Here is a 17,673-nt window from a genome sequence, read left to right as displayed (position 1 = left end):
CAGTCAAACCCACGTGCGCAGTAAGAGACTGGCACTGCCTTGCACTGGGAAAAGAACTGAATTTTCAGTTTGCTGACAGCTGGAGAAAAGCCTGATTGCAAATAGCAGCCTGTTGCAGGGTCTTCTGTGTCTCACTCGAATGGGAACAGTGCAGCAGGGATGGGGACACGCTCTCTAAAGGGTAAGCTCTTTGTTCTCCCCAAGCCATCAGCGTGCATTGCCTCTGACACTTAGCTGTAATAGACACTTGCTAGTTTATGGTACCTCTGTCTGCTCACTGCCCTCCAAAGAGCATCTCCAGCTGGCAGGAAGAGGAGAACGATTGCTAAAGCCCGTGGTTTAAAGCGCTGGGCAGCACCTGAACAGGAGTAGGAACGACACTGCAGAGATCACCGCGTGACGAACAACATAGCACCACATGAGCAGCCTGTCTGTAATCTCTTGTCGCATGTTCTGACTAAACGTATGCAGCCCATCTGGTCACGCTGGACTAACGCAGTAGTCGGGGAGAGGCACCGGACCTTCCCCATCGCTTCATTCGCATGCACAGTAGGACTGAGGATGAGCTGTGTACACGATTAGGTCTCCATCTCAGTGGCTTAGACAAGTGAAAGTCTTACTTCACGGAAGTTTAGCTTGTGGTGCAGATCCTCAGGACGTGCCACCCTGTGAGCTGATGCCCATGTGCCAGCTAAGGGTCTGGTGGGGCAAAAGGGGGTGATGCCACACGAGCAGCTACGCTAAGCAGCCAGGGCAGGCTGGGTTCTTTGGTTTGTGTTTAGTTGGGGTACAGCAGCAAGAGAAAAATTACACTTAGAGGCTTTAACAGTTACTTTTTATTTATACAAAGATAGAAACAATTTAACTAAGACAAATGATTAAAGTACAAGTTAGTACGCGTGGTTTTTTAAAGGGGAAACAACACAATTTAACTTAAGAAAAGTTTTAGACAAACTAGCTAGCTTAAACTAATACAATTAATGTGTACACAAGAAAGGCACATTGCAGGTGTGATTTTCACCCCTGCCTCTTAGACCTCGTGGAACCAGAGTCTTTCCCTCAATTCCTATAGGAAAGAAGTGTAATACAGGTGTAATTCTTACCCCTGCCTCCTAGATCCGGTGTGACCCAGAATCTTTCTCTCAATCCCTCGGGAAGAAGTAGCTACGAACCAGGCATCCCCAGTCTTGGGAGTCAATTCCAGACCTGGCCAGCAGGTGTAGGTGATTGAAACTCAAAGGGGGGGCTGCCAAACCCCTCTTATACCTCTTTTGTCACGTAGGCTTCTTCCTGGTCTCAAGTGGCCAATCGGGAGGAATGTGTTTGAACCTCAGGTTTCCCAGGGAAGGTGCAAGGCTCAATTTGCACCTGTGAATTGTGGCCAATTGGGCACCTTTGGAGGTGATGGGCGGAGATTCCCCGTTCTTCCTGGGGCAGTGAACAGGTGTGTCAATCACCGAGATCAGCCAGAAGGGAGGCCATTAGCTAGCCCAGTCACTGTCTGGTTTTTGTGTATAGTAGAGAGACTGGGTGAGACAGCACACCTGCATTCCCAGGACATCAAAGGCTGCCTGTCTCTCGCTCTCTCTCGCTCTCTCTCTCTCTCTGTCTCTCCCAGTTGCGGGGGGAGAGAAGAAAAGACCAAATGCGGGGGGGGGGGGGGGGGGGTTCATGTCTGGCTACACACCCTCTGGAAAAGGGGGACAGTTTGTGCTCAGAAATAATTTTGACTTGGGTGTAGCCCAATGGGTATATTGATTAATTTTAGACTCCAGGGACTGGTTAGTGCTTGGGCTCTTTAACAGCTACAGCAGCTGGAAAGTTCTTGCCAGTGGTATTAAACCAGACCTCCAAGGTGCACTGGAGAGACACTGCAGTTTCCTGTAAGTCCCTTTAACAACACACGGGCTGAGCAGTCAAACAAGCCACTACACAGTGAGTGACCTTACAGAAGGGGAGAGAGTATGACGTGTATAGCCCTGTGGCTGGCATTACGCTTATCTCCCAGCCTCATGACAGCATCTGAACCCACCACGCTACTGCACCTGTGAGCACTGACTGCCCGCTGGGCCCTGCAGGCCCCACTCTGTGAGCTGTCGGATCTGAGGGCACCAGGAGGCCAGAGCAGTCAGAAGAAAGGGCCAACTAGCTAGTGCCTGTGGGGGCAGCCTGGGAGCATGTGCATTAGGGTGAGTGGCCCTGTTGCAGAGTGCAGTGGGCTGGGGGATTTATTCAACAACCTGAAGACACTTGCTAATTCCCTTCCTAGTCTTTTCATTGAGCCCCAGCCTTTACAGGAGTGAAACGCTGTTTCTATTGTCTTCCAGGCCCCTTTCCCAATAAACTGGGATGCCCTAGAGGTCACAGGGGTTGCCCATCACCAGCAAGGGCATTGTAGACAACCCCATGGGCTTATTCACCAGTAACTGTCTTTTCTGGTTTTGTCTGTAGGGGAACACGTGCAACATCCCTTTAATGGATTTTTCCTCTCTCATTGAGAGCTGGGGGGAGGGAAGGCTTAGGCTGTATTTTAATGTTCAGCCACTAGCGGGCATCATACACCGCGCACCTTTCCTGAGCTGGTAACAGCCAGACCTGGCAGCGCATTGGATAGGAAAGAGGACACATCTCTGCTCCCCTGGTGGAAGCTCTAGACTAGAGCCAGTCCCCTTCTTGTACAGGGCAGGAGCCTGGCCTGCAAGCAGCAGCCATACCACCCCCCATGTAAAAGGAATACATGACATCTGCTCTCAACTTTAATTCCACCTCAGTGATTGTTACCTCTGACTCTAAGCAGGGACGTCGGGGTACAGAACACGTCGGAGGGAGGACAGGGAAGGCATTGCTGATGCTAGAGACGCAGTCTGACGCTTAAATCTGGATGCGAGGCAAATCTCACTTGAACCCACAACACCAAAGGCTTCTTCCCTCTGACCGTACAGCTGATTCCCTACTGCAGTTGAAGAATGCCTGCTTTGGTATGCTGGTGAGGTACCTTCTATCATCACGGACAACATAAGCTGTTCATAAGAGAGCTTTGTCCCTCCCTTGGTGTCTAGCTCTTTTCACTGCAGGGATCTTTCCCCTCTCTCAATGCTTTAAACACATAATGCAGAAGTGAGAGGCCAGATTAAGCACACCTGGTGCACCTGCTAATGGCTATTTTGTAATGCAGAGGTCTCACCTAGTAGCTGAGGTGTCTGTTTGAGGGCCACGCCTCAGACACCCTTCAGATCAGGTCACACCGCACTAGACTTTGTTGGAGATTTTAAACTTATTAAAAATTAAACTGAAGCAAAATTCAGAACACCACTGTTCTGAGTCCAAGCCAAAAAATTTTATTTTGCAATACATTTTGTTTGTTTTGGTCACAGAAACAAACAAAAAAACTCTGCAAATTTGCCACATATTTGTGCAATATTTTCTCCAACCCAAATACACATTTTTTAATGAAAAAAATTAATCTGACAAACATTGCCCATCTCCTGAACGCATTACTGAACATTCATTACTCCTTCGCTCTGGCTGAGATGACGATTAACTGCAAAATACATCAGTCCCAAGCACAGCGTTTCTAATTACCAGGCGTCCGTTCCCAGCCACCTCTCACGTACAAAAGGCCCAAATCTGATCAACTTATAAAAGCCTCTGCCTGGATCCTCTCACAAACGTTGTGCCGGCCAGGAGGGAGGCCATGCCTCAGGGTGTCAGTCTTGGTTTCGGTAAGGCAGGGCACGCTGGGGGTTGTAGTCAGCACCATGTGCATGTGACTGGGTGGAAGCAAGGCCTGCTGGGAAGAGGGAAGTGGGATTTAAAAGTGCTGAGCTGCAGAGGAAGGTGAGGTGAGAGCAGCAGCTGCCTGAGGAAATTCTCCAGAGCCCCAAGTCTGAGCTGCTGCGAGGGACCCAGAGACAGGGCTGGGGGGTGAACACCCTGCAAGGGAAGGCGGCTTGTACCAGGACGGGAGGATGAGAGAGAGACAGGCCTGTGCTGGTGCGGCAAAGGGCTTCACAGCCCCCAGAGCAGGAAGGACTTTGCTCCCATAGGCAAGGCCCCAAGGAGGAGCACGTGGTGGCCTGGGAGCTGCTGCACTGAGGGGTGAAGAACGCGGTACCCCCTGCTTTGGAGGGACACACCAGCCCCTGGGAGGCCGGGGGAAGAACCACAGCGCCAGGCTGTCCTGCTCACTCGATGGGCCGTATTCAGCCCAACGCCTGTCAGCCGGCCCGTATCCAAGCAGTGCTGCAGCACGGGGGAGGAAAGCCGGTCCCAGCTGCCCCTCCCCTCACAGGGCTAGGGCGCTCCTGGTCTAGTGCAACCACTCGCGTCCCACCTGCATTACGGGCAAGGCCAGGGCACAGCTGCGCAATGGGGCAGGCTAGCCCAGCCCCTTGTGTCCCTTTTCGTCGGAGGCCTGCCGTGTGCAGCAGCAGCAGCAGCAGCTGCCGCCGCCCCCTCCTGGCTACCCCCAGCCGACAGGCAGATTTCTCCTCCGTCCGTTGTCAGTCGAGAGCCTCAACGTACGGCACAGGCACGGAGAAGGGGCCGGGCCGGCTCCAGTAGTCGACGGCACGCACTCTGTAGGAGCCCGAGACCGCGGCTCCTGCAAAGCAGACAGGTAAAACTCGGTCACTGCCGGCGCCCTCGCGCTAAGGCAGATATGCAGGAGCTGGGGGAGGGGTGTTTGACTGCCCCCCACCTCAGACTGCACCCTCCTCCCAGCCCCTGCCTCGCCGCTTCCTGCCCCAGCTCTGCTCCCATTCCACCCTTCTGCCCAGCCCCCGCCTTGCCAGCTGTCAGCGGCAGCCAGAGGCCGCTGGAGGGAGCGGGAGGAGCTGAGCAGTGGGGCCACTGGTGCGCGAGGGGTGCTGGGGCCGGGCAGACATTGAGCCCCTGCTAATATTTCCCCCCTTGGTGCTCCAGTCCCCGAGCACCCCTGGAGTCAGGGTGCATGGGAGGAGGCCGCAGCTTTTCTGCTGTTACGTCTTCCACTGCAGTCAGCTGGAAAGCCTCTCCCTCGTCGTGGGCACTGTCTGAGGTTAGTATTACTCCGCGGGAGGGGACATGCGTCCATGCGCTGAGGCTGGGGAATGGTTCCCTTTGAAGCTGCAGAGCCACGCGGGTGAGGTAACACTCGTCACTGGACCGACTTCTCCAGGAACTAATTTTGACAGGTCTGCACTTAGGCAGCGGAAGTTTCACGCTCAGGGCTGATCCTTAGGGGTTTGCTGGGAGGTTGGGTTTTCGTTTGCTTCACGTCCAACACATTGATTTTCATGTAAGTCTGAGTGACACTGAACACACGCACCAGGTTAGGTCTGGAGGGGCCCTATAATTAAGTCCATGGCTAAGTCCATTGCTGGCCATGTCTCTCTCCAGCGGCAGCCTCACTTTAGCGGGGTATCATGAGAAACTTGTTTGGTGGCCTCAGAGTGCAGCCACCCACTCCTGCGGGGGGCCGTGCTGGCAATTTGTGTTACAACACTTAATTACCTTTATGAAAAACAAATAAATATGCACTAGCCTTGTCCAAATCTCTGTAATTTATCTAGGGGGGTGTTTCTTGCAGACTCCATCGTACAAATAAGGTACCGGACCTGAGGAGAACAGCAATATAACAATGGGCTCCAGGTGTTCTTGTCTTTTCTTTTGTTTTTGTTTTTGTTTTTTGGTTATTGCTGCTTCTGCTTTCACAGAATCACAGGGCTGGAAGGGACCTCAGGAGGTCATCTAGTCCAGCCCCCTGCTTCAAGCAGGATCAACCCCCTACTAAGTCATCCCAGCCAGGACCTTGTCTAGCCGGGACTTAAAAACCTCAAGGGATGGAGAATCCACCACCTCTCTAGGCAACACATTCCAATGCTTCACCACCTGCGTGGTGAAGTAGTTTTTCCTAATATCCAACCTACACCTCTCCCTCTTCAACAACATTACTCCTTGTTCTACCATCTGACACCACAGAGAACAGTTTCTCACCCTCCTTTTTAGAGCTCCCCTTCAGGAAGTTGAAGGCTGCTATTAAACCACCTCTAAGTCTTCTCTTCTGTAAACTAAACAAGCCCAAATCCCTCAGCCTATACTCATAGGTCTTGTGCTCCAGACCTTAATCATTTTTGTTGCCCTTCACTGAACCTGCTCCAGCAAATCCACATCCTTTTTATACTGGAGGGCCCAAAGCTTTTTGAGTTGCTCTGAGACCTGCTCACTCGTGTGATATTTGTGCTTGGAGCAATGCTGTGTAACTAAGCTCTGCCCAGGAGGCTCTGGCTGCATGAAGAGCTCCTTGTGGCCATACCTACGTGCACCCAAGATGGCAAAAGAAGTCAGGCTTCCTTGGCCAAGGTGTTATCAGGGGTAAGCAGTGTGCCCTTGTAGCCAAGAAGGCTAACGCTATATTAGGCTGCATTAGGAGGAGCATTGCAAGCAGATCTAGAGAAGTGGTTGTTCCCCTCTATTTGGCACTGGTGAGGCCACATCGGGAATACTGTGTCCAGTTTTGGGCCCCCTCAGTATAAAAGGGATGTACATGTACTGGAGCAGGTCCAGGGGAGGGCAACAAAAATGATTAAGAGGCTGTAGCACAAGACCTATGAGTATTGGAGGGGTAGCCGTGTTAGTCTGGATCTGTAGCAGCAACGAAGGGTCCTGTGGCACTTTATAGACTAACAGAAAAGTTTTGAGCATGAGCTTTCATGAGCAAAGACTCATGAGCAAAGTGAGTCTTTGCTCACGAAAGCTCATGCTCAAAACTTTTCTGTTAGTCTATAAGGTGCCACAAGACCTATGAGGAGAGGCTGAGGGATTTGGGCTGATTTAGTCTGCAGAACAGAAGACTTTAGGGGTGATTTAATAGCAGCCTTCAACTTCCTGAAAGGTGCTCTAAAGAGGCTGGAGAGAGGCTGTTTGCAGTGGTGACAGATGGCAGAACAAGGAGCAATGGTCTGAAATTACAGAAGGAGAGGAGTAGGTTGGATATTAGGAAAAACTACTTCACTGGGCAGGTGGTGAAGCACTGGAATGCGTTGCCTAGAGAGGTGGTGGATTCTTCATCCCTGGAGGATTTTAAGTCCCGGTTTGACAAAGTCCTGGGTGGGATGACTTAGCGGGGGTTGATCCTGCTTGAAGGAGGGGGCTGGACTAGATGACCTCCTGAGGTCCCTTCCAGCCCTAGGATTCTATCATTCTATGAACTTAAACATTTTCAAGCGTTTTTTCAAGACAGCGAAATGCAAACAGCTGGCAGTGCGGCGCTAAGCCAGGGAAGGCATAAGCCAGCATGCCAGTTGCAGAAAGGTAGCCAGGCTCTTCAGAGGGGAATTAAGTCTGTCAAGATGCACAGATTACTGGATTAAGTTCTACATCCATTATGTGTGGTGGTTCATATTGCCCTTGGGGTCTTGCCTAGGGCAGTGCCTTTGTGCTTCTCTAGGCACAAAGAGCTCTGCACTAAGGCAGCTTTTTGAATTGGACTAAAGCCCCTGATTTTACCACGTTGACTTCTGCCAGGCATGTAATTCTGTGTGCGTGTTCCAGGGGCCAGGCAGACTCCTCCCACAGGCACAGCTGGTCCCGGGGCATGTGTGTGGAGGCTGTTTCCAGTTGATGGCTCTGTATCTTCTTTGCGCACGTCACTCAAGCTAAGTTCCTCTCGGTACCTTACAAACCTGATCAGTGTTTGTTAACATTACAGAGAATGTGTGTTTGAATCAGGAAGATAGCCTAGAGCTCTGTGTGTGTGACAGGGACTCCTCGTCCGTCCTTTTCAGCTTCCTTCTCTGGGGCAGCTACCGCAGCCCGTCTTTTGTTGCCAAAATGCTCTTTTTTGATGTCGACAGCCATGGCCAGCAGGGCTGAAAGCCTCCACAGGCGCTGGGGTGAGGTGGGAGGGGGGCCCAGTTCCATGCCCTGGAAGAGGCAGGGCCCAGGACAGTCAGCCCTTAGCACCGCTCAGACCGCGGTGCCAGGCCCCTTCCCTCACAGCCACGCAGAGCAGCTCCACCCACACTTCAAAGGGGCCTGGAGCACCTTGGAAATGCTGGGTCCTGGGACAACTCCCCTCTTCCCCCACCCTGTAAGTGGGCCTGGCCATGTTCCCTAATTTACAGGGAGCAGCTTCGCTGTCTCTCATTTAGCCGCAGCAGGAAACCGGAGGCTAGCTGGTGTTCGGCCTTCTGCCACTCACCGGCAGCACACACAGAAGTGAGCCCAGGCCAGCTTCCCAGCTGGCTGTTCAGGCCCCCGTGTCTGGTGGAAGCGCAGGGCCATGGGTGTAAGACACCAGTGGAAATCTGTCACCTGCGCTGCTCTGATCATGCCACCTGCGCAGCACAAATGGAGGGGGCTTGGCTGGAATGCTGCTCAAGCCCCCAGCGTCGGTGAGTTTGTTGGAGGCGCAGAGCCGGTGTGGTCGGCTCCCACCCTAAGGCAGGGGCGTGTGCTCTGAGTGTTCCCCGCTGGCAGGCAGCTCCTGCAGGATCAGGCCTTCACTGTGTAAGTCCCAGGGGCAGGGATCAGATCCTCCTGGGCTGTAACGAACCATGCACACGTGAAGAACTGGCGGATAGCTCGACACAGCACTACCTGGCACGAGCTCTCCTTAGTCAGAGCTTGCTGGACGCTGTGGCAATGGGACACGGGGGCCAAGGCTGGAGAAGCTGATAGCATTCAAGTAAAGTGTCAGTGGGAGTTTGCTGCAGTAAGGACAGAGCAAGGACCTCAGGCACATGCACTCGTGAACAGAGTATGGGCTGCACTCTCCGTCCCTGGCTCCCAGGAGAGGGGGTTGCTCGCATTTTTGGCAGTGAAGTGCCGTGAACACACCTGCCTCTCTATTCATTAACCATAAAGACAAACCTAATTTAGCAGATTGGCAGCGGCGTGGGAGCGCAGCGGAGGGCCCGATTAAGCAGGGTGAATGAGCCGGCTTTACCTGGACTGTAGACCCAGAGAGTGAAGATCGTGTCCCTGGGGTTAATCCGTTCGTACCCTTTTCCGTCTGGTGAAAACTCAACTTCGAATGTTTTCAGACAGCTAGGGAAGAACCAAACCAGCTCAGCCAGCGGCTGGGGACCACAGGACGGCCACACCCGCCCTCCCCCGCGCAGGTGTATGTGGTTGGGGGAGGGGGAAGAGAAATGCTTGGGGCTGCCCACAACTGGCCAGGGAAACCCTGCCCTGCAGCAGCAGGTCCTACACACACAAGGAGGTGGCGTCTGGCTCGAAAAGGCCACAAGGAGCACCAGGACCAGGCTGGCTGACAGGGGTGGGGGGATAGGGGACAACTACTGATAGGCCTGCAGCAGCAGCTGGGCACTCGGGGCCCCTCTGGAACACCGCGGGAGTGTCAATCTGCTATTGGGCCTGGCTTCTCAGGGCTGGGAGCCGGGGGCACAGGGCTGTGCTCCAGGTGGTGCTCAGGCCTCCTTCTGCCTGAGGCTCCCCCGCTTCCAGGGCATGGAGCTGTGCCTCCACCGGCCTTGCCCCAGAGCCTGCAGCAGCTCTCAGCCCCACCAGTCAGGACTGTAGAGATGCAGAGAGCCTCTGGCAAAGCAGGGAGCTCCTCTCAGCATCCCCAGACGCTGGGGGAGAGACAAGACTAAGCACCTCCGTGGAGAAATTCAGCATCTCCCAGGTGCAGGAAAGGAGACACATTAGCTAACCCCGAAGGATGCACTGAACTGGCTGTCCTGGGTCCCCAGGCAGCGCATTGGTGTACACAGGTTGGTCTCTGGTGCAGCCTGCGTACAGGCAGACAGCTGAGTCTTGGGAGCTGGCTGCACTATTCCTCCTTCTCCTCACGACTCACATCGGGCAGGGGCGGCTTTGAGAGGGTTGGATAAAGCAACACTGAACGGCAAGCGGGTGTGGGTGGGGCTGCAGGCACAGCTCATGCTGAACCGGGTGAGTAGCCAAGAGCCTGCTGGAGATTTCCTGCAGGTGACAACGCCCCTGGGTTCCAACCGACATTTCGGTGACTGACTCTGCTGTGCAGGCAAAGTGGTTTGGAAAGAACCCTGACACAGCACTGGCCAAAATGCCCGACACTTCGCCCAGAGAGTGAACGTCAGTCAGCTGTTTAATCCCTAGGTCTGATGAGATACATCTGTCCTCGTCTTCCCTTTACCTCTGCCCTAAAAACGCACTTACCTGGAACCCACACAGTCATCGTCCCAGAGGATGGCGACCTGCCCCTTTGTCAGAGGTATCAAGTGGACACCTGTCACCTGAGGAGAGAGAGAGGTCCCATAAATATAACCGCAAGAGGTGTGTTGTGCCAATAACACACTGATGATGCAGCAGCATTGGGTCAGCCACGTTTAACCCCTTTAAAACTAATTCATGGTGTAACTGCTTTGAAGTAAATGGACAGCTAAAACTTCGTGTCAAAATACGGACTTCAAATGAAGTCGCCTGCTTCTCTCCAGGGGGCACCAGGGAGCTCCCCCTTGACTTCAGTGGCAACCTTGGGAAAAAAAATTATTCCATTTATTGTGGTACCTCCAGCCTGACTGACACTTGGCTTTTGGTCCTTTTTCTTTAACTTCTTGGCTCTGCAGTTCTGCAGCCCGACGCTCTCGACTCCCCACAGGGCCCCTGGCAGTTAAGGGTACCCAGCACCCCCCCGGCCAAGCTTGCCAGGCTAAGAGGTATCATCACAGCTTTGACTGCGTCGTGTGCAGTTACGGAACATTCAACCAGGCCATTAGCTGAAATGTTGTTTTTGACACTCAGTTTTTCAACTGGAAGTATCTGATCCATTTTCAAAACTATGAGAGGCTGTCCATCCCATCAGCTCATTAACAATCTTTTCCAGCCTGCGTAACAATGAGTTGGTTACTCACACTACCTGTTGTGGGGATGTTTACACTGGAACACGACTCAGGGAATCGTTTTGCCACAGGAAAATCTGGCTCTTTGCTATAAATAATTCCCCTGTGCTGCCTATTAGCAATGAGCAGACTCAGGCCCTGACATCTGATCGCCCAATATGGTATGTCTGCTTTGCAATTACACACCCACGGCAGGCAAAGGGGTCACTAATTGCAGCACTGAGACCTTCCCACCACACGGGGTCTGAGAGCCTGGACTCCAGTCTGATGAATGTCTGCATTACAAGGAAACAGCCCCTTAATGTGTTAAGGTGTCCTGTCAGCTGGCACGGCCAGAGGAGGGGTTGTGACTGCAGTGTGGACATGCCCCTAGGGTTCAAACACTGGAGCACTGGATGAGCTGGCCAAGCCTGAGAGCACAGGTTCAAACTCACCCCCCATGCCCGCCTGCCACCGAATCATGGTACGTACTTGATTGGGAACAGAGTGAGGTCTTGCACAGACATGGATGAGGAAGACCGATGGAATGGGGAGTTGCTGTTTCAAGATCAGGCAGCCGTCCTGTGGAAATGGGAATGGTCCTGACACCACGGGGTCCTGCAAAACCAAAGCCCAGTGGTGGCACAGTGTAAAGAGATCAATATTCACCGTTATTTCTACACGGTGACAAGTATCAGAGAGGGAGCCGTGTTAGTCTGTCGCTTCGAGAACAACAAGAAGTCTTGTGGCACCAGATAGACTAACAAGTATTTTGGAGCTGAAACAAAAAAATTTCAAAAATCAAATGGAGAGAAAAATCTCTGAGCTGCAATTTATTTGCAAATTTGACTCCATTAACCATGGATTAAACAGAGACTGGGAGTGGCTCGCAGCTTACAAAGGCAGTTTCTCTGCTCTGGGTGCTAATAGCTCCCCGTTAGACGCTGACAAAGGCTCACATCCCCCGTCTGATCTGACTTGTTTTTTCCTCTTTTGATAAGTGCTGTTGATACTGGGCCATTTCCACCTTGCTGAATAGACCTTGTCAGCTCTGGCCCTCCCTCTTACTGGGACCCCACTCTTTAAGTACCCCTTTGAAACAACCCACCCACTCATGCATCTGATGAAGCAGGTCTTTGCCCACGAAAGCTTATGATCCAAAATATCTGTTAGTCTCTAAGGTGCCACAGGACTTCTTGTTGTTCTCATTATTTCTACAAATCTCAGAGGGGTCACATGTTAGTCTGTACCCGTGAACACCACAAGGAGACCTGTGGCACCTTAGAGACTAACATATTTATGTGGGCATCAGCTTCTGGGGGTAAAAATCGTTTCATCAAAGGCATCTGCTTATGCCCAAGTAAATCTGATAGTCTTTAAGGTGCCACACGACTCCTCATTGGTATTTCCACAGCCATTTTAGGGTTGTGCTGATTCAGCAGTTAAAGTTGCTGTGCCTCTGGATTGGCATGGCCACTTTCAATGTCATTTTAAAAGCTTGCTGCCTGCTATATCATCGCTTGCAGCATTTCCCAGTGAAACAGAAGACTAATAGCTGTTCCTCTACTTCATCTAAACCAGGCCGTGATTGCAAGTGGGTGGTGCTCTTGGGAGGGGGCCAAAGAAGGTGACACAAGATGAAAATTTGGTAATACTGAAAACAGGAAAAAAGAGGACACACAAGAGCCTTGTAATGTTTTCCATATGGCCAACCCATTGCTGGGACCAATGTTCCCGCTAACTTTTTCCATCCATGGGTGGAAAAAGTTTTGTTCTGTGCACTGAGGTATGTGTGGACGTGCACCACCAGTAGGAACAAATACTGCCGGCTGTGGGCACTGTGAGCGCTCTGCTGATCTGCTGGGCAGCACTTACATCTCTCCTGGGTGGCCACCCAAGCACTCAGCTTACAGGGAACGCTGCTGGGACCCCAGTGTAGCCTCCTGCAGGGTGTGAGTCAGCTCAGACTGTTAGTGGGTGTGCCTGGATTTACCCAACATAGAACAAGTCCCCTGGAGAGCCTTTAGGATGACATGAACTGCAAGAAGCCACACACAAACCCCACTGCAGTGCTGGGGCACTGGATGGACTGGCCAAGCCTGAGCACACAGCTGAACCTCAGGTGGCCCGGCTGTTATTGGGTCTTCACTGGAGCTCAGTTCTGGCTGAGGGACAAGGGGCAGAAAGGGCAGGCTCGCGCTCTTCCTATGCCAGTGCTGAAACAGGATGGATGCGTGCGACGGATGGTTATAGTTTGGCGAGTGTCAGGTGCAGTGTGTTCCCCAGTGTGCAAAGACTGCAGAGTCACTGCCATCGTTAGAAGGCAAACCTCCGTCCCCGAAAGGAGCCCGGCCACTTGCACGCCTGCCTGAGCCATGACACAGCAACGCCCTTCCGATTAGCAATCCTTGCAAAGCTCGCCGCCGTGCCAGGGGCCCCGGGGGTGCACGAAAGAGCTCTTCCCCACGCAGCGGAAAGGAAATCTGCCTCAGACCCTGTCGTGCCAGCAAGGACCTTTACAAGCCACCAACTAGGCCGAGGAAGAATGGGCTGAATGGCCTGCAAAGCCTGCAGCTGGCTATCCCCTCAACATCTCCCAGGTAATTCCACCGGGGCCTGGGCTTGATGACCTCTCGCGGCCCTGTCCACATCTGTGACTCCAGGGTGTCTTCTGCAGCTAGTGGGGATCGGGGAGGGGAAGCGGTTTGCAGAGAGGTGGCACTGATACAGTGAGGATCTGCAGGACATCAGTGCCAGACTGAGGTGGGACAGCACACGATACTCAAACCACAAGCAAGTTCCCCTCTGCTGAGGCCTGAGAAGGAGGAGTTGCATTTCCCCACACGGTCCTTAACTTATCCCCCAGGGCGCCGGATGCAGAAGGAAGCCAGTGGCCTTTCCCTATGGGGAAAGAAACTGCAGGCCAGAGACTGTCCATTCACACAGTCAGGGGGGCAGATGGGGCCAGCTCTCCTCTGAATTTAACTCACCAGCTCTTCAAATGCCCAGTGAATGAGGACGGCTCCTGCTCCCCTCCCCCGAGGGAGAAGGAAAGTGGGGGAGAGACTTTCAGGAGTGTTGAGTTTTGTCCCTCTGGATCTGACCCCAGCTGGTGTCCAGCATAAGGTACTGACTGTGTTACAGATGGGCCCTGTCTACCTCTCTCCATTCCTACTGTGGCCATCCAGCTCTCTCTCCCACAAGCTCCTTCGTCGAGTTGACCCAGGACACACACTGTCTTGATGTTTTGCTGGGAAGCAGCCACAGATCTCTGCTTTCAGTGGGTGTGGGGTGCTGCTACCCATCGGGACAGAGCACAGAGGATGACAGTTAAAAACAACCTGCTCATATGGATCCTACACATCAGACCTAATGCCTCACACTTGCATCTGGTGTCCCCGCAACCCTGCTCCGCTCCTTCATCCAGCTCTTAGGTAGCAACCTGCCCTCCAGTGCATGTGGAGCTTTTGCTTTGCCCTGCTAAGCCCTGGCATCCCACCACCAGTTGCTCCTCTCACACCCGAGACGTGCTGTTTCTGTGCTCCTCTTGATTTTAAGGACAGAGGAGCAGGTTTTCCTGCATGATCAGCATTCTCCCCTGGCTGATGCCGGTTCAGCTTGGTGGGGCACTTAATTTCCTGATGCACATGGGCACTTTACGGAGTTGAACTCTCCCCTCCAGCAGAAGACAGCCCTGTTCCATCCAGACAGAACAAGGCAGCAGCTCTCCCTGTAGAAAACACCTGGAAGCCGATCACTTGCTTCAGAATCTCCTGAAGGTAAGCTGGTAGCTAGCAGCTCACAACTCAGCACTTGGAGAGAAATCTGGACCCCGCTCTGTTTGCCCAGTCTCCTACTGAGACAGAGGGGGACTCAATTTCTTTGTACCCCTTTTAAGATGCTGCCGATTTGGCAGCCCTCCTTATGCTACTGCAAGATTCATACCACAGTCTGCTTTGGATAGCCATGAAGGAGGATGCCTACGGTGCAAGATCTCATACCACTTTTCTCTTCATAGTCTGGGCAGTCAAGCTTCTTACACGGCAGCGATGAGTGTAGAATCACAAGAGACTTTCAGTCAAGATTCTTTAAGTCTGTTTAGCCAGGGGAGTCCGCACTGTGTTTCAGCAGTCAAGCAGGTTTCTCCATTGGCCTGAGAACAATGGATCTCCCTCATGAATTTTGTGTAATTACTTGCTAGTTGTGAGTGCCGTATAGTTACACACCTGTGACCCAGTCATGGTTAGGGATCAGAAGTCTGGAGGGAGAGTTTGCAGGTAGTCTTTAATTTATATATTTATTCGTGGCTCTGGAAACTTGAGAAATACTGTAATCAGGCATTAAAAAACCACAGCAGGGCAATGCAGCCCCTGTTAAAGTCAATGGAAAATTTGCCACTGGCTCCCTCAGTGCTGGGATTGCACCCAATGTGCCAAGTTCACTGTCTGGTTTGGATTTATCGTCCGGGGCACGAGAGAAGCGATTAATTGCTTTCAACTTTTTTTATGGCTTGCCCACTTGCAGTCACGACTTAAGCTGCGGGGAAGAGGTAAGGCAGGATGGTGCTCTGCTTTCAGTCCTTGCAGGCATATGCAGGCTGAAGGTTTAGCCAAATTGCGATGATGCCATTGTACTTTACATGTCCTTCTCTGGTGGTTGGAGGGCTGTGCGCGCTAACTGATTTACACCCATGCGTCTGAGGCGGTCCACGCTAGGCAAAGTAAGTCCATCACAGATATGCAATTCTACCTTTGAGTAGCTAGAATCGACCAATCTGTGCTCAGCTTACTTGGCTGTCCCTACTGAACAAGGTCAATGGGAGAGTTTCACGCATCGACCTCCATTACCCATTGCATCTCGAGAAGGCGATGTCACACGTCCCTACTAAACGTGTGAAACTGAACCCCAGAAAATCGACCCTGAGAGGCTCGATCTTGCAGGCTAGTGTAGATGTAGCCTGAGACCTATCCTACATTTTCTTTTTCCCCTGGTCAGTATCCTTCTCGTCTCTGCAGTTCCTGGGGTGTGCAGTCTGAGCACTGTTCAAGCTTTCAAGCAAGCTGTAATGCTACAACCTGCTTAGTTCTACCAGGGTAATCGAGAAGGAAAGAAGTGACAGCACATGGCTCAGTCCATGATAAACTTAGCGTCCTAAATAATCCCTCAGAACACAAACCAGTCATCAGGCTCCTTGGCCGTAAGGTCACCAGCGTGTCGGCACTGGGACAATTTTTACAGCACACGCATCAGCATACCTCAGCATCCCTCATTTGTTGGAACTGCTTTGCAGAAGGGAAGTCAGGGCTTCCTACGTTCTTCCACTCCAAAAAGGGATTGGTTAGGTTGTTGTCCAGGTAGTAGGTCACATACACGAGCTCTTTGGAAACACAAAGGAAACATGTAAAGCTCCTGAGCTGGACGTAAAGACAACAGATAAAACTTTCAAAAGGGGGTCAAGGACTTACCAATCAAAGTCCCACTTTCAGCATGAGACAGGAGATTGAATCGCATCGGAAGTCAGTAGGACTTGGAGTAAAAGTTTCACAAGTGCCTAAACACTAAGACCCCCTTTTCAAGCCCTAGTCCCTATGCTCTCAAATTCTTCAGCTCCTCTGTCAAAGAGTCTTGCTTTTCACAGGCACTGACCACCAGGAGCCACTGTTGAAGACAGCACCAGCTAACCTTATAAGTTGTGTAATGTTCAATATCTAAAGTACATGGGGCTCCATCCTAGAGGAAACCCTTGGCTCAGCCAGATCTGGCTCAGGGCCAGCTGGGCCGAATCATTCTGAAAGGCAGAAGTCATGGTATCACTTAAAGAACGGAGGCAGGTCCAATGCTGGGATTGGGGCCCACAGTCTTTCCTAAGAATCCAGAAAACTTGGGACTGCCAGGTAGGAAGAGAGATCTAGTCACAATCACAAATGGAATCGGCTGTGGGTAACATATGGACTCTCGCTGTGACCTCAGCTATGAAATGAACACTCTGGAAATGTTTAACGTGAAGCTCCTCGAGGGACTCCCCTCTCCAAATCATCACCCACAGCCTGCGTACCTGCATGCCTGGGGAAACGGGTGACATTCACTGTCACAGCACTGAGGTTAGGTGATGTCTGGTTATCGTCACTAGCATAGATCAGAATAGAGGCCTGCCAGCTGTCTGACGTCCGTCGCTCAGCCGGGGCACGCACAGAGGCTAGTACTCCAATCATGTCGGTGTCGGTACTTGTGTCTGCGCTGGTGAGCTCAGCCAAAATCTGGGTTTCCCCTGAAAGTAAAAAAATACATTTTTGATTACAGAAGGTCACTAGCTCAGCTGTCGACTTGTGAAGGGCTGAAACACCTAACCATCTACATGCAGCGCTGTGCTCTGGAGTACTCGGTTCTACCGGCATGACTCTGGAGTAGCCCTGCTGAAGTCGATGGTACAGCTGAAACTGCCTTGGTGTCCAGTTATACAATAGAAGATTTTGTTAAGAGCCAGTTAGATAAACGCCTGTGAGGGATGATTGAGGTGGTGCCATGAGTTCAAGGGACTGGACTTGGTGCCCTCTGGAAGTTTTTTCCAGTTCTGTGATTCAGCCCTAGAAATACGCCCCTGACTGTGCAAAGCACTTCAGCACACACATAAGCCTCACTGACTAAGGCTGCTTCTACACATGCCACCTCCCACTGGAGGTGGCATGGTAATGAGGCAATTCGAAGCAGGCTAATAAAGTGCTAACCTGCATATTCAGTGCCTCATTAGCATAATGGCAGCCAGGCGAATTTCTAAGTGCAGACTTTGAACTGCAGATTGACAGTGAAGATGGGGGCAGCTTCGAAATAAGTGCCCCACTTCGACATTCCCGTACTCCCACAGAAC

The 17,673-nt window shown here is 52.1% G+C and overlaps 1 protein-coding gene across 3 annotated transcripts in view; it reads right to left on the bottom strand.

Annotated features, from left to right (window-relative positions):
- Positions 1-828: 828 nt before the first annotated feature.
- Positions 829-17,673, bottom strand: part of IDUA (alpha-L-iduronidase) — a 60,792-nt gene continuing 43,947 nt past the window's right edge. For all 3 annotated transcript variants that reach the window (XM_074994554.1, XM_074994553.1, XM_074994555.1), the window contains 6 exons: positions 16,864-17,076; positions 16,064-16,185; positions 11,301-11,426; positions 10,147-10,223; positions 8,930-9,030; positions 829-4,603 (listed from right to left, as the gene is read on the bottom strand). In XM_074994554.1, coding sequence (XP_074850655.1) covers positions 4,503-4,603; positions 8,930-9,030; positions 10,147-10,223; positions 11,301-11,426; positions 16,064-16,185; positions 16,864-17,076 — 740 coding nt within the window. In that variant the 3' untranslated portion in view covers positions 829-4,502. The remainder of the gene's footprint in view (positions 4,604-8,929; positions 9,031-10,146; positions 10,224-11,300; positions 11,427-16,063; positions 16,186-16,863; positions 17,077-17,673) is intronic.

Source organism: Carettochelys insculpta, chromosome 5 (assembly GCF_033958435.1).
Source record: "Carettochelys insculpta isolate YL-2023 chromosome 5, ASM3395843v1, whole genome shotgun sequence".
NCBI classification, from domain to species: domain Eukaryota; kingdom Metazoa; phylum Chordata; order Testudines; family Carettochelyidae; genus Carettochelys; species Carettochelys insculpta.
Note: the sequence above shows the minus strand (reverse complement) of the source record. Positions and strands in the feature narration are given on the sequence as shown.